Source organism: Zonotrichia leucophrys, chromosome 4A (genome assembly GCF_028769735.1).
Source record: "Zonotrichia leucophrys gambelii isolate GWCS_2022_RI chromosome 4A, RI_Zleu_2.0, whole genome shotgun sequence".
In the NCBI taxonomy this organism is placed as follows: Eukaryota; Metazoa; Chordata; class Aves; order Passeriformes; family Passerellidae; genus Zonotrichia; species Zonotrichia leucophrys.
This window is the reverse complement of record NC_088174.1, coordinates 8,340,496-8,363,959: the sequence shown is the minus strand read 5'-3', so window position 1 is coordinate 8,363,959 and position 23,464 is coordinate 8,340,496. Positions and strand designations below refer to the sequence as shown.

The window sequence follows — 23,464 nt, the reverse complement described above, 5'->3', positions numbered from 1 at the left end:
TACTGTGACACTGGCACAACAGTCTGGACAGAGTTTGGATGATTGTCACTGTTTGTTTGCACTGCTGGTAGGGCTCTTTTTGCTCTAATTGAGCAGTACTATTCTCTTTTCCCTCCCAATACAGGCTCCACACTGTGCAAAGGGGCCCTAAGGAAAAGAGTGGTTTATTTGAGGAAAACCCAATTCTTACAGCAAAGCTGACCTTTCCAGGGAGTTGTTTCAATGTACTATTCTGAGTAACAGGGTAAGAATTAATTTGGGGAATTTTAAAGAAAGGTCTCATCCAACATATTTCACAGTAATCACCCACATCTATGGAGATCATATACATTCCCATCTATGGATAAAAGCCTCTTGCTGTAGAACATTATTTGCCATTTCCTTCATGTCAGTAAGGAATCTGAAGGCACTACCTTTTATTGGTATTTTCTGACTTCAGTTGTTTTTACAGGTGGGTGCATTACGTGAAGTGATGAGATTATCTATTTGTGTTTGGGTTTCACATACTGAGACCTATTTAGTGTATCTTTAAAAGCAAAATGTCACTGCAAAAGATACAACACCAAAACATACCTGTTGCCTCCTGCCCCAAAGTCAGGCCTCTATTTGATAATGTATTGCTGAAAATTTCTTTGAGGACCAATACTTTTTGATCATGAGATTTCCCTATCCAGTCATGGACAAAGTTTGTGGCAATTTTTTGTTCATGCCTTCTACATTTAAAACAGAAGATGTATTGGTCACTGATTTTATATATATATTTTGCTGTTGTTGTTTTCACTCCAAAGCATAATTGTTTACAGGCAGTATGAATCCAGGGCAAAGAAAACTTCTGGGTGTTTTTCTGTATCTTAACTTCTAAACTAAGTGAAAAGGCAAAGAAAACTGGAGAGATGGGGAATCACTACCTTGAACCAGTGCTAAAACCTCTCCAAATCTTCAGGGATCCAGGGTGACAAAACCACTTTCAGGAGAAGCAGCTGCAGCAGGAGGTCTGACAGAAAAACCAAAAGTTTGTTTAAAAATAAAACGCAGACACGGAGCTACATGAACACGTATTTACTGCAAGTAGCTCTATGGAAAGCCAAGTCAGATAAATATAAACACTATACAGAGCTTCAAGCCAGTCTCCCAAAACCGCAAACGCGATGTGTTTTACAAAGAAAACAACAGAACAATATTTACAATGGAAGACAAAGCCAGATCAATCAGCCCAACTTTAAAACAGATCTGTGGAGCAGAAATAGCAAATATAATGAACAGTTTCAACCATATATGTTTTAGTTTGTACAGACAATAACTGTCCAATATCAAATTAAATTTACAGGACAAACATTGTTCTATCATTGGTATTTTCGTACTATACAGCAGCATAAACGGGTAGCTGGAAGGTAGTATATATAGTGATATGTTTTACATCATCTGAAAATGTTCTTCCAGCACAATACTGAATAAATTAGTTGCTGTAAACTAAGAGATTCAAAAAGATTGCATATTTATTATGCCGTACCTATTAGTATTTGTACCACTATACTTGAGGTTACCCATTTACTTATTTATTCAGCATGTATTAAATCAGTGCTGTATATTGTACAATGGCAGCCTCAGGGACTCTAATATGAAATAAGTATGTAACAAATTTCTTCAAAACAACCTTTTCCTTTCACATTAAATGTTTAGAACTATCTTCACCAAATTTTGATTTCTTAGAAAAGATGTAAAGCTTTATAAAAAGCTGTCTACGTATTGCATTATTCATTTATGAGACCAACCAACAGCTATATGGCAAGACAGTATCATGGTCTGTAAAAGTGGTCGTGTTTTTAATTCCTGTATGTTTAGCAGCAAGTAATTGTACCAACTGAAACTTCTCTTTCAGAATCAAAAACAGGTCTGTGCTTTTAAACCCTGTAGCAACAGTTTTTCCTGTCACTAGACACTGTGTAAACTGATTGGTACCATGTTTCCTAAAAAAACCCCACAACAATCACCTCGTATTTTAGTGACATGTACATTTCATTACTACTGAGAAACAGATCTGGGAACACGTCACTGAACAATCCAAGCTGACAGTGTCTGATTTGTTACACAAACTGTACCAGCAATGTGAAGGTTGGCTGTTGGAGCGAGGCAGCCTGGCCCATCCGTTGTACAATATACACGTGGAGGATTCCCAGCTGTGTGGTGCAGTACAGCATGAGGATTTGTGTACCACTCTGAAACCCTTTAGCAATCGTCAGTGCCTTTTATAATCCATTGCATGTACCAATGACTAGTGTCATGCTCTTTTAAGTTCATAGCAGTGTTAAAAAGCTAAACTCATTTCAACCAAAAAAAAATTCAGTACAAGAGTGAAGCACTTAAATTGTAGAAAAATCAGGGCTTATTCTAAAAAATGTCAAATAGTCATTGTTCACATTTCTGTCAGTGGGATAAAGACAATCAATGAGCTAACATTTTATTTTATTTCCCCATTATGCCAGAAAGAAAGAACAAAAATAGTCCCAAATTAAAAGTGGGACTTTGGTTGAAAGTAAGATCAATTAGGGTGGTTTCCCATTAAAAAGCTACAGCTGACAAGTCTAATGCAGAAGTCACAAACATTGGATACGACTCCGCAGTTCTCCATTCGAATCCATGAACAAAAACCTCATTTTACACAATTCATATTTATAAACAAGAACAAAAACAATCTACAAGACAACCAGCCCATTAATCCTACTTTGTACATACCAAAATTCTGAGCAAAAAAAAAATTTCCGTTTAAGCTCTGACAGACACTTGACTGAAAAGCCTCTAGCCTATGCTCAAGAAATACCTCTTGTACCATAAAAGCAAAACCTTAAAAAAAAAAGAAAAAAAGGCAGAAGAGGTCTCTTTTCCTCAGATCCATCCAGTCCCACGGGTTCACCCCTTGAGCTAATGTGCACCTCTCCCTCCCTCCTTCTGCCCAGTCACCGGGAAAAATCCTGAACTGCCAAAGTATTTCTAAGCAATACATGTTTTAAGCTAACCACTTGTTAATGTACCAGAGAAGTAAAACCCATGTTAAACAGACAATCAGAAACCAGCTTTGACTTCTCAGAATATAAATTTTTTTTAAAAATTAACAAGAGAGGCAGGAAGAAGAAAGGGACATACAGGGATCTCCTATTAGCATTCACACTGCCTCCCAAATAGATATGACATGAAAGACCAAATTCCATCACCAAAGCACAGCTATGAAAAAACGTCAATTCAAATTAATTCAATTGTAGAGAGCCCGATGTCTATGAAAAAAACTAATGAGAAGGATGTGTGTCTATGTCCGTGCTGGTGGAAATGAAAGTAGCCGGCTGGAGCTGAGCTTTGCTTCCAAAAGCACCACACAGTTTCTGGAGTCACCAGCAGAAAAGTCTTCTCTTCCAACAATGGTTTCCATGGCAATGCAATCAGTCTAGAAAGAAGGGGGGAAAAAAAAGTCAGTGACATTTCAGATGTAAGTTATATCAGAAAAGAATGTTTTCTAGGGAGGAGAACACATAGAGCTTATCCACTGCAGGAGTGAGAGCTGCTGATTGCAGAACACAGGTCCTTCACAGAGGGAGGGGACACTCCCAGCTGCCAACCCTCCAGAGATCCTGAGGGAAGGAAGAACAGTGGAGCCTGACACAAGCACTGGAGAGCCACTGCAGCCACAGTGACACGTGTACATGGGACACTGTACATGGGATACGTGTACATGGGACAGGAACTGGGGCAGCAGCCAGCCCAAGCTGGGACAGCCCAAGCTGGGACAGCCCAAGGCTCAGAGCCCCCCTGCACTCCCCACTGCCCTGCCAGGACTGTGCAGCACAGAGAGCCCCAGCAGTGCCTCACCAGGTGTGACAGACCCTGCAGCCAACACTCCATTGCCAGCAGGGCACAGCTGCAACACCAACACTCCTGCAGTGCCTGCTCCAAGCAAGGAGCAGCAAGTCCTGACAGTGCGTGCCCTGTCCTCGGCTTTTCAGGAAAAAGCTTTATTTAGTTCTCATTAGAAACACCTCACAGCACACTTGTCCCTTTTTGAAGGAAGTCTCACTGAAAGGCAACACCCAAGTACAAAAGCACACAGCTACAGCCAGCTCCCTTCTTCAGGGGCTCCAAACTGACTGGAAAAGCCAGAAGTCCAAGTGCTTGCTAAAATGAGGGGCAAAAAAAATACTCTTGTATTGCAGGAAGGTACAGATGGGCCACGAGGCACAAACGAAAACAAGAGGGAGCCTGCCCTCAAAGCACAACATCAGCCCTGCAATTAACCATGCACATGCCAAGGTGAGAGCAACTCAGGAGTTTCCTGACATGGGAGACAAAGTGATGAAGGGCATGCAAATGCTTTCTGCAGTTACATGAACACAAATGAGGAACATATAGAAAGTCACTTTGCAGCTCTCTACAAAACCCCCTCCGCTCCCAGCTGAGCCAACGTGAACACCAATTTTCAGTCTGGAGGGCTACTGTGAATCACACTCTCCCAGCTGAGACAGACTGGAGACTCTTCCATCATTTCTGTCCTCTCAGGCAAGACTGAGGGCACTGTCCTCTGCCAGGCAGGTGTCTGTGCCCACCTTCTCTCAGGGCTGCAGGTACCTACCTGCAGGATGTTTCCCTGCAGTACAGTGAAGAAGGAAACAGCCAGTTGCTCTCATTAAGAAACGACGAGTGAAAGAGATTTAGGCTCAAGAAAACAACAGATACAGAAATGTCAACTACTTTTTCCCTCAAAGCCACACAGTGCCAGCTCTCTCCCTGTTCTGGGAGCTGCAATATGGGAACACATCATTACACAGCACAGCAATGGCAGCACAGACCCCTGGAACTGAGGAAGGGGTCTCAGGGCTTAATCCTGCCCATGCTCTTCTGGTGGGTCACAAGGACATCAGCTACATCTCACTGCTGAAGATCTCATAGCTCTTCCTTGCCTCTACTCCAAGGATATGCTAAAGAAAAGATGACCATGTAAAGAACAAGCATTATGTGTACTAATGCAAACCTGTATGGTTACTTACAAACCAATCATGAGGTATGCACACACAAACTCCACCCTGTGCTAAAGAAATTCTGACTTCTGTCCAGCTAAAAGTACTCTCCCTCTGAAAGAAATAAGAAAGATAAAAAAATAGAAAAATGACCAAAGCTCAGCTGAGCAGCCCTGCCCCATCCCAGCACTCAGCAAGGGCTGCCTGTGGCTCAGAGACAGAGGGGTAAAGGCAGTGGCAGGGCTGGCAGCAGTGTGGAAGTATAGAGGGGTGCTTCCACTTCAGGAGAAACTCCCTTTTAATCCTACACAGCCCTCACCAAGGTCCAGGCTGCTGTGTTTCATTTTTTAAATATTTCAGTCATTTCAAAAATACAGCAACTTAGTTCTCCTCAATTAAAGGAAGAAACAGCCAAAATACACCCACAACTTGAGAATTTCCATTTGTGTTATTTCACAGACATCATAAGATCACTACAAAAAGCTATTGCTTGGAACACACAGAGCATGATGTGGTCAGCAATGGTTTTGTTTTCACAAAAGCCAACTGAAGCTATTATTTCTGAAATAATTTTCCTCTTCAGAAAAATATTGTTTTGTTGTAAGACCAAAGAATGAAAATATGCACCACAGCTTGCAATGAATCACACCTCAGTGATGCATGCAAGTCAAACATTAAAACAGTTAAAGCTTCTATATTAAACTTATACTCAATAAAAATTAACTTCACCAGCAACCCCCCACCCTTTCCTTGCTGTGGACCTGTAAGCTCACATAAAAGGAACTTCAAAAACTGTCTCTGCTTTTGTCAGGACATTTTTCCTCCACGCCTTCCACACAAGACACACCTGAAAGCTGTTTGACAAGTTATTCTAATCTCTCCAAGCACATCCCCAAAACATTTTGAAGAGCAAAGGCCCAGTTGCTGGAATCAGACAATCCCATATGGCAGAACTCAGTATTTACACCTAAAGTGTTTTGAAAATTTTCATAAACTAATGCCAAATTACATTTAAGATATTTGGAGGGGAAGGGGAAGGGCTTATGAGCAAAAAAACCCCAAGCCTGCTTAAATCCTAAATTTAATTCTCTGAAGCAGCATGGCAACCAATTCTAAAGCAAGAGCATCAGGTAACTCTGGGCAGGACCTCAAACAGCACAGATTAATTGATCAGAAACCAGAAGAAAGCCTGGGACCTCCCTGCAGCATCTCCTCTTCCCAAAACTCTGCACATCCTAAACAAGAGCTCATTAATTTCCTGCCTCCATGATTAGAAACTACACTTCAACATGTTTCTTCTCTGTTTTTAAGGTAAAACAGAATCGTGTGAACTGTAAATAAACATAAGCGAGTTTCACATAATCACCTACAAGCTGATGTCATTCCATAAAGCCTTGAGTCTTCCATACATGGAGCTATTGGTTGTCACCACTTCTCTAATCCCCTTATTAAAGCTGGAAATTGCAATATTGCAGTTAGAGCAGTACAGCTGGCTGGTGTCCTGAGTCATCAGCACTTTTCTGGTATGAAAGTATCAAGCAGATATATATATTATATACATATATATACATATATATATATATATATATATATATATATATATATATATATAATATATATATATATATATATAACATTTATCATATATCTTTTCTCAGACAGAAAAGGCTAAGAGCAACTTGTGAAACTTGACCACATAAAAGAGAAATATTTCATCTGAAATCTAAGAGGAGACCAAAGTGTTGCAAGATCCCTCCCACAAAGTGCTGCAGCCACCACCATTCCCAAGGGCCACCTCAGGGGTCCATCTGTGCTGCAGCCCAAGGCCCACAGGTGACCCAGCAGGAACCTCAGCACCCCAGAAATGCCCTGCACAGCAGTGGGGGCTGCAGCCCAGCCCAAGGCAGCTGGACAGCCACAGCCACAGAGCAGAGCCCTGGCAGGATTCCCAAACCCCCATCCCTGGAGCTGGGCTGGGTCACGGGGCCTCATTTTCAGAGTTTGCAAAAGAACTTGCACATGAAGCTTCTTGATGGTTCTTCTCTCCCACACCTGAACTGCTTCCATCTTTTCATTAACCAGTTGGTGAAGGAAACCTAATGAGGCCATGCAGTGCTTGAAGAAAACAGCAGTGCTTCTGTGAAGCTGAATAATCTTATTTCAGTCTCAATGTAAGACTCCTTAGACATCAATTTCCTATGTTAATAGTACAGATATGAGAATTGCTGATGAACAATAAAAACCAGATTAACACTTCATACCAGATCCCATATGAATGGATTTAACTCAGCACTGACTGAACAGTAAAGGAAGCTGACAGAAAATGGGATGAAGAAACTCTTCTATAAGATAAACAAATTATGAGATGTGAACTAGCAGAGACAAGAGGGACATTCTCACAGAGCAACCCAGCATTCCCCTGAAGTTCTCAAACACAAATGCCACCAAGTAAAGCTTGGTAGCCAGATCAGACAGAACTTTCTCTTGCAGTGTAAACACACAGCTGTTCCTGGACAGTCACAAGCTCTTCTAAGAAAATCTACAGTCAAGAAATATATAAATCTGATAACTGATCATGGCAACAAAAAAGCAGCAAAAAAACCTCTGCAAAAAACCTTTCAAGGCAGCCCAGAAATATACTACTCTAAGTAGTTTTCATTGCATTGCACCCTACACTGGAGTTTTCTATCCAAACTTCAGCTCTATTAATAGATTTTGCACAAAAGCTTCGGCCTTTATTCAAAATTGAGCTCTACTGCTTCAGACTATTGACAATAATACAAACTCAACTTCTTATCAATGTTTAATATGGAAACCAAGTCTAGACAGTATCCAAACATTTTCAAAGTTCATCACACGAAATACAGAAGCAGAGTTTGGAAAACTGAAGCAACATTCTCTTCATTACACAATTCCATTTCAATTCATCAGTTTAAGATGGGATCAGATTATAAAACTACAGGCAGCTGTCTGAATTTTGCTGATGAACAATCAGAGGAAAAAGATCACAAGGCAGAAGAGAAACTAAGGGGCAAATATTTAAAGCAGGGTGGCAGCATTGCTGAAAGATGTTCTATTTAAAATTAACACACTGAGAAAGCACTCTGCAAGTTTTCTATGCAAAAAATCACATAGTTTTATAAAATTAGGGGCAGAGATATAAATCAGCTGTAGTTCATTAGATGCAAACCCAGTGTGTTCCACTTGAAAATGTATGAGATGAGAATATACGGAATTTACACTTCATTTCCTCTGAATTATCAAGGCCATACAAGCCAGGACACTTTGAAACATACGGAGAGGTTCTGAGAACACAGCAGACATACCCTAATTCTCTCAAAGAAATCCATCCTAAATAATACCTGTTCTTACAGGAAAGGCTTTTACTGACATAATTCTGCAATTGATTCCTAAAAGGATAAAAGCTTTGCTTACAGAAGATATTAATTTAAGATAATTAAATTATTAAAATCTCCATGTCAAAGACTAAGACAGCTTAATGCTTTCTGGAGAACATTGCTGAAGTTCTCCATTTCCTGAACTTCAGGTTAGGGGGAAATCAGAATTAATCTGATTTATGCAGATCAAAAGCAGCAGAGCAGCCCTAGACTTTGTGCACACAGCCACACAATATTCCTGTTGTTCAGGAAAGCACTAAACCCAGCACAACCTCAGGACACAATGTGGCATCCAAAAGCATTTTGTGCAGCAGCCAGGCTGGGGCAGGAGCACAGCAGTGAATTCCACATGGAGCCCTCCCATGGCAGGCAGGCCAGGGAGGGCTCATTTGCCCAAACACTTCTTCACAAATTAGTGAAAATTTTTCTTTTGCTCCAAATTTTACCAAATCCAGCTTCTATCCCATGCCATTATCCTATTTCTTGGAATTCTTATTTTAATGGCATAGCTTTAGACCTTGCTAGAGGCAAGCAGAGTTACTTGAGAAAAGCCAAATTCCTTAATTTGCACCTGGCAGACACCAAGTCTACAAATACAAATCAAAACCTGACCCACTTGCTGCATCCCTCACATGTGAGTTACAGTGCCTGGGTGACCCAAACAAGGCCCTGACACACAGACATCCTGATCTGGCAAGCTCTTCAGCTACCTGCTGCCCACCAAGCACATACTCCATGTACTTTTTCCAGCCAACAACAGACTAATAATGCTCAAAATCAGCTAACTAATATATGCCAAACCTATCATTTTACTGACTTTCCACAAGCAAAACAAAAGCACAGAATTTGGTTAAAGAAAACCCTGCTGCATGACCCACTTTTCACTGGGTAAACTACTTAAACACAGCAATTGGTAACAATATCCCAGAATTGTTCATTCAAAACATGGGTTTGCTACTATTAGTGCTCAGCAATTTGACAAGCTAAAAACCTCTCCCATGCTTTCAGATAATTTCTCCTCACTTAGCAGAAATGCCTTATCTCCTGCAACAGTGGCTTCTTTTCCTGTTGGAATAAACAGCAGGGTTGTTTCTAGGAAGGCTGTATGCACACTCCCTAATGTCATCTCTGCTGCTGATACTATTCCTAGAATTAGTAAACTTGCCTGCAGTTTTGGCAGAGGTCTAATACCAATTCAAATTGCACTGGAGAGCCTGACAAGAAGTTGTTGAAGATTTTTTTGAGTTTTTTTGGAGGTTTTAAACTAAATTTCTAACACAACAACACTAAAAATTTACTCTTTTCCACCTCAAAATACACTGTTCAAAACTTCAGATTTTCATGTTGCAAAAGAATCAAAAAAAAAAGGTTTTGCTTTTGAAAAAGCATTCTCTCAGCAAGTGTGTGAGTTACTGCACCTGACCTGAACCACAGAAAATACGGGTAAATTTTAGCCAAAAAAAACAAAGTTGTTTGTGTGGCTTCTGAGAATACCACCTGCTGCAATTCCCTCTGCTCCAGTGACAAAGGTCAGGAGCTCTGAGTGCCAATAGAGAGGAATATTTCCTGTCTGTGCTCTTGCTGCAAAGTGGGCATTATGAACTGTCTGGAAACAAACAGGAGAGAAACCAGCCACAGCAAACACCTCTGTGCACACAGCCCTGCCTCCTGCACCCAGAAAGGACTTGGAATATTGGGAACTTTCAGTAGTGCAGAGAAAACTCCTGCAAGGTGTGACACTTCCCAGTGAGGAACAGACTGCTAACAAGAACCCTTCAGCCTGCAGAGAACATAACAGGCAATTTTAAAAGCCCAGATTACAGCACAGGTCCACACTGCATGTGGTACAACACTCTGGACAAGCCTAAGGCACAGAGGGCACAGCATCTACACAATCCTAAGTGGCCTGGAGAAAAAAGATAAGATTTGTTATCTCTCCCTTCAACCAGGGGCTGCCAAACTAAGCTGGTGCAGAGCAGGGTCCAAAATGAGCAGAGGACTGCAGGCAGCATGTCCTGATGGATTGGGGGCTGCTGTGGATACAAGGTTACACAGGATCAGAGAGAGACTGGAAAAGTACTTGGATTAAAGAATTATGAAACAGACTTGAATTATAAAACAGACAAACTTCATTGGGCCCAAGAAATCCCCCAAGCTGGGAAAAAAAAAAAAAAGTAAATCAGAGGCTTGGGTGTGTGTTTGTGGGAGGTATTATACACACATTATACACACCTGCCCTGCTCTTCCTCTGCTGGGCAGTGTCTGCTTGCAGGCACAGGTCTGGGGCTGGAGTGAGCCAAACTGCTCTTAGGAACACAAGCAAGAGAAAGGGCAGGGTCACTCATGACTAATGAAACAGCTCCCCACCTTCCAAACCACCTTTCCCAAAACTTCCTTTCTACATGAGTTTCACCTGTTGTAATTCATCCCTTTCCTCTTCTCAACCACTTCAGACCTCAACACCTGCAAGCATTCAGCACCACCTTTTTCTTTCACCTCTAGTGCCATAAATGATTGTCAAAGACAAAAGTTACTACACAGCCAAATACCTACACAGTCACACACCTGTGCAGGCTCATGTGTGCCAGCATAGAAAAATAAATAGATCTTTGCTATCAGTCACTCTCTATCACACACAGCAGTGGCACGCATCAATTTTTTACATTTGCTAATTTCTACATTATTGACTCTCCATTAATATTAGGACACCCCAAAGCCTGACTCACACAGGAGTGGAAAAGAAAGGCTCAGATTGGACTGCCTGTGTGAAGCAACATCTTCTCAAACCTCAGGACATGCCCAAGAGCCAAGGATTGGACCTTCAGCTTCCAGGAGCAGTTTGGGAGCTGACAAGGACAGAGTTAAACTGACTCTAACACAGACAACATTTAATCAACAGTGTCCAACTCTTGTTTAGGGTCTGCCTTGTGGAACACGGCAACATTAATACTTCAATCACTCATACCCTCAACAGTGAATCAAGCCTTGATGCTGCCACCACTTCCAGATTTACCCCAAACCACTGCAGCGTTGGTTCAACCTGATCTACAGACACAGAAATAAAGTCACTTTCTGCAGTGAAAGTGACTGTGCTGCACTCGAGCCTCCCCAGGTGTCATTCCTGCAGCTGACAGCACCCAGCAGCAATGAGCAGGTCCCATGCAGACCTAGAGATGGGCTCCAAATGCTCTGGGACATTGGTTATAAATCCTAAAGGTGACTATCTTCCAAGCCCCACTGTGCCTTCTCTCCAATGCTAGAATAGAAGACTGCCTAAACTCAGAGATGCCACCTAAAAACACCCCAAGAACAAGCCAGTAGTAATGGCAAGGCAGTTCCACCAGCTTGGCTGCTTCTGGAGCAAAGTCTCCCCAAGAACAGAGGCCCCAGTCCCCAGACACCACATTATCTGCCCAGGGATGCTGCACTGGGTGATCCTGTGTTCTGGTATGCATACCTGCTCACACCAAATCTACCAGCCACAGGTCTGCAGGAAAATTAACTTACAGAAGGGAAAAATAAATAAAAACAGGGAAAAAAATCACATTCTACATCTAAAAGGGAGAAGTAAACACTGGGACGTGTTCCTAACTCAGAGATACATGTTGGCCCACATTCCTCTTACCAAGATTAATATCCTGGCCAGTGTTCTGACATTCACCTCATCCTTTTCAAGTCATTTAAACCATTACAACACTGCCTTCCCTTGCTCCCTGCCATGTGCATACCCTTCCAAGTGCCTACACCAGCTTCCTCTCCTACAGCCACTCTCAGCAGCCTTTTATCTCTTCCAGGCTCTTATCTGGACTCTGCCAATGGCAGCAGCCTTGATCTCTATCTTCCTCTCCACCCCAGCACATTAGGTTTCATCCATCTCTTTAGTTTCATCTTTAAATTGTAAGCTCCTTAGGAGAGGGACCAACACATTTACATTTGTGGCACCATATGGGGACCTCCATCCTGTCTACCTGTTCAGGTTCCACAACAAGTAGAGATACTGTCTGGAGCTACATGCTTTCATTAACACACTGCTGTAATAATGTCTGAGTGACCTCAAGATCAAATCTGTTCGTTTTTTCAGCTCATTTCTAACTGATTTCCTGTTCACCACAATCTGCAATTTAAAAATATCTTGTTCTACAAACACCTAAATACAAATCCCACCCACCCAAAAAAAATCACACAGTGAAATATAGACAAAAAAGGCCTCCCAAAGCATTTCACACAAAATTTTAAACAAAAAACAAATGTTGTTACGGAGCAATGTACTACTGGAAAAGCAAAGAGCTTACAAATTGTTCTAACAGATAACTAAAGATTCAAAATAATTCCATACAGGACACAGAAATGCCAGCACCTGTCAATAGCCTGAACAGGGGTTTCATACAAATGACCTATCCCACAGCCCACAAGAAAAGCTCTGCTTGGGCTGGAATGCAATCAGGACATATTATCCATGATACAACATCTGCTTCACTGTCACTAAGAACTTCCCAAACTCCTGCTAGCCTAAGAGATCTGGGTAACAAGAAGCACTAGTTCCCAAAAAAATCCTTCAGGTTCAGGCTATCCAGCAGGAAAAAAAAGTTACATGGTTAATTCATCTGGTCAGCAAGAACCTAAACAAAAAAGCAAACTGGGTCAGCATGAGTACAGGAACAGAATCACACTATTCCCTGTGGAAAGAGAGTATCCCTCAACAGTGCCTCAATAAATTCAGAAACCAATTTGAATAGGTTTTTTGCAGCCCTTTTAATATTACTTCCTACAATTTTCAGAAGAAAAAAAAAGGCATTTTAATATTCTCCATCTTTCTGCAAAATTCTGTTCTAATAAAAAAGGAGCCATCCTCCAAGTAGGCAGCATATTTATCAGCCTTTCATACCCTAGCAAAAAGGAAGTACTATTCTTATCTATTTATGCCCTAAATAATAATTCAGTTAGGTATTTATAGAAGTTCATAACATACATATACTATGCAGTGAATACAACCCCTATTTACCTTTAGTAGAAATTTATTAAAGTTTTCAGTTTCCTTGAATCACATTAAATTGGATCTTTACCTTGGAATTACAGCCAAATCTGAACTATAGTAATTTCAGTATAAGCCACTTCTTTAAAAAACCCTCTCTTCTTGGAAGAATAAAAAAGATTAGACCTCACACTTAACTCACGAGTCACTGGCACACAAAACACATGTATACACACAGGTGCAGTCTCAATGGTTTGCATCCAACCATAGATCTAAATCAACAGAAAAATAATGTCTGGAAACAAGCAAAAGCAACCTCTGGCCCTTAAGATACAGCTCATGACTTGAAGAGGGCAGAAAATTCTTGCTAAGTCTACTAACCTTGTTGCTCCTGGGGTAATGCTACACCTGAAGCAAAATCTCCACAAATCCAAACACTTAAATATGTTCAAGATCATTTAGATAAGATACTCAGGAACACCTCTGAAATGCCTTTGATGAGTCAGGCTCATTTACCTTTGTCTTCCCACTGCCCTCAAGTATGTCAGAAATCCCTTCCTGATCACAGCTCTGCCTCTCAAGTAAATCATAACCCATCCCTAAGCTTGAGTGACCTTCACAGAGTTGCAGGGCTTGATTAAAACTGGAACACACTTCTCCATTTTTCCCTTGTCACTGCCTAAACCTGCAAGACAACAGTGCAACTTGTGCAACTTGTATTCTCATAGAATTGTTGAGAATATTTAAAACGTAAACTGAAAAAAGGTAAAGAGCAAATTTTCAGGGTGGACCATCAAGCAGCTCTCCAGCCAAGTCACTGCACACCATTTAAGGTTGTGTTGTAAGACAACAAGCCATTTTTAAGAGAAAACAGCAGTAACAGTACATCCTCAGGCTCCAGAGTTTGACTCTCTCACACCTGCCTTCCAGTTTTATCACTCCATTTTCCTTTGAGCTGAAGAATGCCACATTTGATCACAACAGTAGCTAAAATAGAACTCTGGAGTTTGTTTCCTTCTTCAGCTCAGAAAAACAAACTTGTTAGTGCAATCAACAGAATTCAGCATGGTTTTGGGAGCACCACAGACCCACAAACAGAGCACACACACACCAAGGTACAACACAGCACTATAAGCTCTTTTTAGTACCACCCAAAACCTCAAGGTATAAATCCTCCCCCGAGCAATCAAAATGACGAAAATGTATTAAAGATCCTTTCATAAAAAAAAGACCATATGCAGAGAAAAGCAAACCCAAACTCTACCTACTGCTAACATACCACTGGACATACAAAAACCCCAAAGAAATACCTAGTGACAAACCAGCCCAGTAATCACATGCTGGAACACAGCCTCTGGAAAGCGCTGCCCACCCTCTGCAGCTCCAACCTGCTGCCCCAGCAACAGGGGAACAAGGGGCCCTCAGACACCAAGGCAGGAGGGGAAAATGTGAAGCTGTAGAGGGAAGAGTGAAAAGGTAATAATGCATTTAAGATTTCAACAGAAGACTTTAAAATAAAAACCAAAACAAACCCAAAAACAACCACAAAAAGCACTCTGAACCCATGGTGGATTACTCCCAGACCTCCCTGCATCCTGCAGCCAATGCTTTCACCTACTAGACAGCTACAAGGGAAAGGTTTTAGACTTCCAAAAAGACAAACGTCACCATCAGCTGCAATATGGATCTGAAGTCTGGAAAGCTGCTTTCCAGAAGTATTTCAACACTGATTCCAAGTAAGCATTCTCTTTCAGTGGTAAGGGAACATTCTTGTCTCAGACTTTCTCACCAAAGTACCAGTAAAACTGAACTGATTCTTGGTCAAATATGTCATAATTAACTCACTCCCACGCAACATGGCAAAAATCTGTTCTGCCTTCAGCAGCTCACATACTACTCAAGAAAAAATTACTCAGGGTATTTTTAAGCATAGCTGCAAGTTACCCAATATTATTAAAGTGGCATCTGTTACAGCAAGATTAAAATGGTTTGAGTTGTTTGGGTTTTTTTAAGAATTATTATCCCAGCACTACTTCAAAGATGTAGGATACACAGCAGCATTTGGATGTGCTGCAGTAGAGTTCTTCAAATTATTTTTAAATGGGCCCCTGCCTTAAGTATTCTGCCAATACAGAAGAGCCTCAGTTTGAAACAAACTTTAAAACCACTACTTAGAAACCCAAAAGGAGTGGTTATTTGCTTCATATCCCATAAACTGTAATTTACTATATTAGTAATAGCTAAAACTTTCAGCTTCTGAATTTCTTAAAGTATATACTGTTCCTTATATTCTTCCAGATTTTGCATTTGAAATATGCAAGTTATCAGGAAGGATTTGGACAATTTGAAACATAAGTTCTGCATTACAGCTGTTGTTGTTTTTCTTCCTTTTAGCTTCCTAAAGTATACACAGCACTCTCACCCAGTCTGGAACAGGAGAGATTAAAAAGGTGAGGAACAATTATGTTATAATCCTGCACTTCACAGAACATCTTAAATAACAGCATAGTGCTAGAATATCAGGTAAGCACCACAGAGTAGCAGATAAGATTGAAGAGTGGGTGTAAAATAGCTGAGCTGCTATTAAGCTGAACATTACATTTACTCTAAACAGCTGGTTTTAGAGTCCAGGGTATCTTTGAAGGTATCATATTTCTAATTAAGACTGAAGAAACTTGTATTATACAGGACTCATTACGTATTTTATTACTGCCCATTCTCATTATCCTGCTTAGTTTCTACAAGGTCCAATAACAAGGTATACATTAGCTAAGCCCTGTTTGAAGTAGCTTTAGTGTTCTGTACTCCTAGCACAAAATGTCATGACTCAGATTCATGTAATCAAAACTGCAAACCACTTGCTTCAATATTGTGTAACAATTTCATGATGAAATTGTTTTGCTAATGACCTCCTTAAACTGCAAGCATTGAAAATCAGTATCTTATATTCTTATTATCATTATCAACTAAAACCTGAGGTCAGCTTTGCCTAAGCCCCTAAAAAAAGTTTAATAACAAGTCAGGCCTAGTTACCATTCCACGTTTGTGCTCTCCCCCTCCTCCATACATGTCATGAATGGAGAAGGGGAAAACAAAAAGTTTGATTCACATCAGTGAACCTGAACCAAAAGTAGTTTGGGAATTACAATGAGGGAGCAGTGATGCATTGGAAGTCACTCCCCCACCCTCGGCAGCTTGGAGAACATAGCTGAGTCACAGAACACAATATGCCACTTAAGCAAACAAAAACAAAAAGCAAACAGTCCAAAGCTGGGAAGTGTTTTCCTTCCAATAAAAATGTAGTTCAGGGAGAAGAGATGAAGTTCTCTACCTGTCAGAATTTAATACAGATGGGATAGCTCCCTTCTAGGAAGTCAAGGGTAAATACATCTGCTAAATATTTTCCTTAAGAATGGATTTACCTACAGAGCACTTTTTCAGGCAGAGAGACTGAAAAAGTGAGATGCAGTAAGAAAAACAGCACACAGTTCTGCTAAGTTTTAAAAATATAAGTATTAAAAATATAAATTACCTAAAGGCATACTACATCTCTTCAGGAGACGAGGTTTAAGACCGAAGTTTTATTTTCACTACTTATTGGAATCTGAAAATGTTTTTCTGGATTACAGAAAACTTCTTAAATATTAAAATAAAAGCTTTATTACCATAGAAACCAATAAGCTGTTTAAAGAATAGAGACTCCTAAAACTGTGCTTGCTCTAGCTCAGAGACATGATTTCATATGTGAAAATAAACAGCTTTCCTTATAATCAAGAGTTTTAAGTCACTCCTGAGAAACAGACATACACCACCAATTTGCAGAACTAAATTCAAGTCTGGTAAGCTGCTTTTAACCTGGACTATTCCAAAATCTGTTTCACCCCTTCATGAGCCCCTACAAGTGATAAGTGTCCACACCCCATCTACCCTCCTGCTATACACCAGAAATATTTTACACTGCCTTCATAAAAAACTGTTAGGCCTTGTATAATTTTGTGTTTCTCATTAGGACCATAAGGATGCTTGATTTCCTGGCAAAGCCCATGCTTTTTGCACAGAACTGTTTCTGCCTCCTTTTAATGCATTTCATTTCCAGAAAACTTCAATTCCCAACAAAAGCCAGCAGCTGTTATGCCTCTCACTCCTCTGCAACTTGTAATAGGGAAGGAAAAATCCCCAAGTACAGGGCTGCAGATACTTTGCTGCAAGAAACAGTAAGCAAAATGCTTACCATAAACACAATTTCTAAACACAGTATCTCTTGTAAAATATTTTTCAATGTAATATTTACAATATAGCTAAAAGGAAAATATATTCGTTCTTTTTTCATCCTAATAATGTAAAAAAATACTTTATAATACAGATTTTAGTCATATAAGGGGAATAAGAACAAGTTTAAAATTCTGCTGGTTTTGGAGGTGCTTTAAAAAAAACATGAAAAAACAAACACAAATTAGCTGCAGCAATCAGTGTGCCTCTGACTGCAGATTTAGCAGACAAATCTTTGAAGTGCTGAAAGACTGACTTTGGAAGAAAGCACTTCTTGGACTGGCAACTTTCAACGTCTTCTAAATTTGATTCCAACCAACAAAACAAAGCAGAGGAAAAAAAACCACTAAGGCAAACCACACATTTCTGAGCAGCCCCAAGCAGTGCTGCCAGACTCTGAATGGCATGCGAGCTGAGTCAGGCTTCTACTTTCCACTAGTAAAAGCTACATAATTTTAAGCTCCTGCAATACCTCCTACCTTTAGAAACTTAGTTTTAAATCAAAACTAGAAAAAAAAAATCCTTTCAGCGTTCAAGATTGTAACTAAAAATATTAAAAATGTAAAAGTCAGCAGCAGCCTGCCCCCTTACTGCTTTATCTGTGGACAGAGTAGACCAGTATCAATGTCCAACCATGATTAAATATTTCCTCCTGGTATCCAACAATTACTGACTATATGCACATTTGCAAAGAGGGGAAAGCATCATTTCCAACAAGAATGGTTTTCTACCAGAGAGTGCATGACTGTAAGGAGTTCAGTGGGTCACTGGCACCAAAGCCATGACTGTTCCTGCAGAGTTCCAGCCCAGCACTCACAGACACGGCTGCTCAGCCGGGGGACATGCAGTGACACCACTAATGACTGGCTTTGCTCCCACCGTGAGAGCTTATCACATCAACAGGAGCGTTCCTCCTCCTCCCCATACTCTTCCTCCCCACCTGCAACACCTTTATGTTTATGGCCACTTCAAACTGCGTTACCTTACCGCTGGGCCAGACACTGAGAGCCTGAAAGGCAGCAGCCTCCCCCAGCAGGTCCCAGACCTTGAAGCCACTGCTCAGAGCCTGCTCTTCCTCAGCCACAGGCATCCCTCACCTGCTGCACAAAAGGCACATCCCAGGGAAAGGTGACAGCTCAGCTGAGCCCCAGCTGGTGAATGTGAAGGCCATGAGCTGCCTGAGCCCCCCTCCACACTGGTCAGCCAAGCTCTCAGCCTTCTCCAGAGAATACAAACATGCTGTGGGGACCAAAGCTCAAGAGCAGCCACCAAACCTTCAAGGGAAAAAACTGAGTTCTGTTTACATAATATTCAGCTAAATAAATCTGAGCAGATTTGCACATAAAAAAAGCTGTAATATGTATTTCAACTACATTAAAAAGAAACATTAAATATATTTAAGCCTCCAATTTAGGGGTCTAAACCAAATTTAGCCATTTTGAGGTCTTAAATAACAAAAATTTCAGTTCAGGAAAAAAATGAAGAGTCATCTAGTTCCAAGAAGGGAAAAACAGCAAAACAGAAGCGAAGAAAAGAGCTACTATAACCTCAGGACAAGAATTCACAACATGAAATACCATTAATGCTTATGCTAGCAAAATTAATTAAAGGGGAAAAAAAAAAAAGGCAGACGACAGTTTGGTAACACCCCTGACTGCCTAGAAGAGACACATAAATGCTTTAGGCCAAGGACCACATCCCCTCTCACTGCTGTTCAGCGGTTCAGATGCTGCACTACAACAAAACTGGTTGTACTAGAATAACACAGGAGATTATAAAAAGCATTTACCCCACTCTGAAGACAGCACTAAGCAGACAATCTAATTCCTATGGTTAAGCAAGCATGAAAGGGAAGTGCTTTTAAAGTTACAAACCTTTTCTCGCGTTACACTTCAGCCCATCTGATCTGCTGAAATCTATGCTTACATAAGCTCCACTGTCCAAACCTGAAGTACCATTTTGGAGATGGCAAGCTGGCGCTGTAGTACTCGCCTCACAGCTTAGAGGGTCATCACGTAAATTCAGAGCAATGTAGTTTAAGCCATTCTGAAATCCAGTTGAGGTATCCCTGGACATTTTGTTTTCCTGACCATCAGAAATGTTTTCATCCGGTTTCAACCAAACGTTGTCGAATGAGGCAGAGCTGTGTCTTTTGCTACTGTCAGTAAAGAAAGAGGCTGAGGTGGTCACAGTCCCAGCAGAAGAGAACGTCTCAGAACTGTGTCTCCTCCTGCCTTGAGGGTCAGCTCGAATCACTTTCGGTCCTATAGGAGGGTCAGAGCTAGGGACAGAGAAGCTACTGCTACCAGCATATCGATCAACAATGCAGAGTCTATTAACGATGGAAGAAGGACTGCCCATCTTTCCAGCACTGTCAGATTCAGTGGCAAATGGCCTTGGTGGTGTGGCTGCCATGTTGAACGTCATCTCAGTGTAGTCATCAGTCCTGTTACTTGCCGTGCTAACACATGCAGCACCAAATGAAAGCCTGGCATAGTCAGGGTTTGGTTGGTTTCTAGGAATACTGGAGCTTGCATAAATTGAAATATCTGTCAGAGAGTTCGACAGTTCCTTCGCTGCTTTCGGTGACTGCACATCCAAGTCAACACTCATGTAATCAGAGAGCGGTGACTGCCTGTGGTCACTGCTGGAGCCCAGAGATGATGGAGATCCTTCTGCAGATAAGGAATAGGGCGTGTTACTCGCCTTCTCATTAAAATCGATATTGATGTATTCACCAGGGCTGGCTGGCTCGGGTGGGACTGTGCGATCGTACATCCTGGGGATGGTGTTACTCCCTCTCGTGCCGAGGGGCAGACGTGTGGGCCTGGCAGCCCTGCTCTGCCCAAGTCCTTCATCAGAACCCTTCAACGTCGGCAATTTAGAGATGCCATTAGCCAGAGTCTCACTGCTGACCCCCTTTACGTTTTCTGGTGCACCATACAAGAGTTTTCCAGGTGAAGACATTGGAACATATTCACTGTGGTCACCATTTTGTCCTGATAACGCCTTAAAGCTTCGGGGCAAAGAAAAATATGAACTAAAGCCTTTGGAAACAGAAGCAGTATGAATGTAATTTGAATCACCGGGGTGCTTTGGAACTGAATTGCCAGGTGACATATCCATGTACTCGTTGTTTACAATCTTCTCATTACTTCCTTTAGAAGCAAATCCAGTCAAAGGACTTCGTACAGGTGAAGAGCTGCCCTTTGGAAACATCATCATATAGCCTCGGGAGTCGACCTGAGATGGTGACCAGGAATTGTTAATCTGTTTTGGAACAGACATGCTTTTAGGAGTCATTGGCAAATAATCGCTGGTGCTGGATAGAGAAGATGCGACTCCTGGCATCATTGGCATGTACCCATCATCCCTGGCTTTACTCCTGCTTTGGTTACACATGGAATCAAGGTTAGTGTCACTGTACTCCAATTCATGGTTATCTTTCAATTTTGGTGTTTCAGAGTAAAGTAATCGTCCATGATTTCCTGCAGAATCTTCATCCAACAAAGCTGTAGTTTGCGTTGTCTTCTGCTGCACTGCCACAGAATTTGGCTTTGTTAGAGAGTAAGCTCTTTTCCTGAAGCATTTCTCAGCCTCCATATAATCATCTCTTGAGCCATCATCTCCCTGCTGCTTATTCATGGACATGTACTCACTCAGACAGTTCTCCTCTCTGATAGGCGGTGTGTTTCCCAGGGAATCTGGTGTATTACTCCTCACCCTAAAGTACCTGAAATCTCCAGGGCTGGAGCCATACTCATCAGAGGAGATGAATCCCCCATCACTTGGGGAACCACAAACAGATGAGCTAGAAGGCCTGGTCAGCATGTCCGAAGCAGAACCATGGCCACTGCTGGAAGAAACACTGATGGGACTTGTGGTAGAGGGAAAATGAGAAACAGGCAGCGAAGCAGACCTGGTGTGGTAAGATGAGCTGAAAGCGGCTCTCACGTACCTTCCGCTCCCTTCTTGCCGGCCCAAATTCATCCTTGCAGTATTCAGGTGTATCAGGCTCCCAGTCACTGACCTAAAAGGTCTAGTCATGGTTCCCTCTCCTTCACTGGAAGTTCTGAAGCGATAGGAGTTGTTGCTTTTGGTGGTAGGAGGAGTGCCTCCAGCAACGCTCTCAGTTCTAGATCTTCTCTGCAAGCCTGTCTGGCTGGGGGGTAGGTTGCCCAAGTGCCTTCTGGTGGTGATGAAGGATATGGGATTGGTACCGCTGCCACCACCAGAAGACTGGCTCTTGCTTCGGGGCCTGAACTCTGCAAAGGCCTTTAGAGCTTTCATCGTATCCAGAAAAGTCTCGTGCATATTTTGGGCAACAACCGAGTCATCCACTTGCATCCAGAGCTCCCCAGGCCCAATAGAGGCAGATCTGCCCACTTCAATGAAGAAGAAGTTCTCTGAGTGTCCACAGCGGCGAATGTTCATAAGCTGCAAGTGAACAGAGGGCACCTCCGAGTTCAGCTTGACAAGGTGGATGGCCTTGCTGGAGAGGCACAACCTGTACACTCCAGTGAGGTTTTTCGTTTGTCCCAAGCCTTTGGGCTTCACGTTGACCTGCCACACCTCCTTGAACACGGTGCCAGGCCTCAGGGTGGCCCCGTAGTGCTCATCATCCTCATCCACCTGCTGATCGGCATGGTCCTCCTGCTCCAGGAAGCCCCTCTTGCTCTGATTCATGAGCTCGCTGATGGCCTGGTACCAGGCCTCCTGCTCGGCTTCGTTCTCGGCCAGCATGGCGAAGTACTCGTCCTTGGTGTACAGGGCGATGATGTGCTTGTGCTTAGCGTCGGCGCGGCGGCTCACGGTGAAGCACTGGTACAGGGGGATGACCCGCTTGGGCGGGGGGCAGCACAGCGCGGCCGCCCCGCCGGCCCCCGCCGCCCGCAGGCTGCTCTTGAACTTCTTCTCGCTGTCATAGTACTCCAGGCGGGCGGGGGCCAGGTGGCTCTCGGCCCGCAGGACGAAGTAACGCTTGTGGCCGTGCTTCTGCTTCCGCAGGTACCCGCATTTCCTCACGTCCTCGCCGGCGCCGCGGCCCGCCGGGGGGGGCTGCCCGCCGCGGCCCGCCGAGGGAACGGCCCGGCCGGGCGCGGGGGCGGCCTCGGGCGCCGGGCACAGCGAGGCGCTGGGCGAGCGCCGCAGCAGCAGCAGCAGGTGGTGCGGCTGAGGGGACGGGCAGCGCCCGCCCTCGCCCGCCGCCGGCTCCCCCTCGCCCGCCGCCGCGCCGAGCACGCCGGGCTCCTGCTGGGGCGCGGCTCCGCCTCCCGTGTGCCGGGCGCCCGGCTCCTCCTCGCTGCCGCCGCCACCGCCGCCGCCGCCGGCCGGGCCATTCATCCCGCTCGCCATCTTAGGGGCCACGCAGGGTCCGGTGCCGCCGGGGACGCGGCACAGGGCGGGCAGCGGGAATCCGCGCTCACCGGAGAAGCGCCCCGTGCATGGGAAGCGGGCGGTGCCTCCTGCGCCCCCAGCCCGGTCCGCGCTCCCCCCGGTCGCTCCGGCCACTCGCACTCACGGGCGGCGGCGGCGGCACCGCGGCGAAAACATCACGTGACTCCGCGGAGGGCGGGGCGGCGGCGGGCGGGGCGCCCGGCGCGCGGGGCGAGGGGGCAGCGGCGAGCCGACCGGGCCGCGCGCCAGAGTGGCAGTGGCAGAGCCAATAGGAAACGGCAGTCCTTCGGCAGCAAGCCAATCAGCGGGCGGCGCAAGGAGGAGAGGCGGGCTTCGCTGCGCCCTGTCCGGGGAGGCGGGGCTATAAAGGACGGACAACACAGCGGGCCAATGGGAGGCGGCGGCCGCCCCGGGCTGGCCGCGATCTG

General features: G+C 43.5%; 1 protein-coding gene across 1 annotated transcript; it reads right to left on the bottom strand.

The window, feature by feature from the left end:
• Positions 1–1,044: 1,044 nt before the first annotated feature.
• On the bottom strand, positions 1,045–23,238 carry IRS4 (insulin receptor substrate 4). Its single transcript, XM_064713319.1, has 2 exons — positions 19,514–23,238; positions 1,045–3,436 (listed from the first exon to the last, which is right to left on the bottom strand). Exons 1-2 carry the CDS (start codon positions 22,992–22,994, stop codon positions 3,432–3,434), a joined length of 3,486 nt encoding a protein of 1,161 aa, XP_064569389.1. The 5' UTR covers positions 22,995–23,238; the 3' UTR covers positions 1,045–3,431.
• Positions 23,239–23,464: the final 226 nt, after the last annotated feature.

What these genes read in the sequence shown, in the direction of transcription:
- IRS4 (XM_064713319.1), bottom strand. Translation starts at nt 22,994, where the DNA reads ATGGCGAGCGGGATGAATGGCCCGGCCGGCGGCGGCGGCGGTGGCGGC.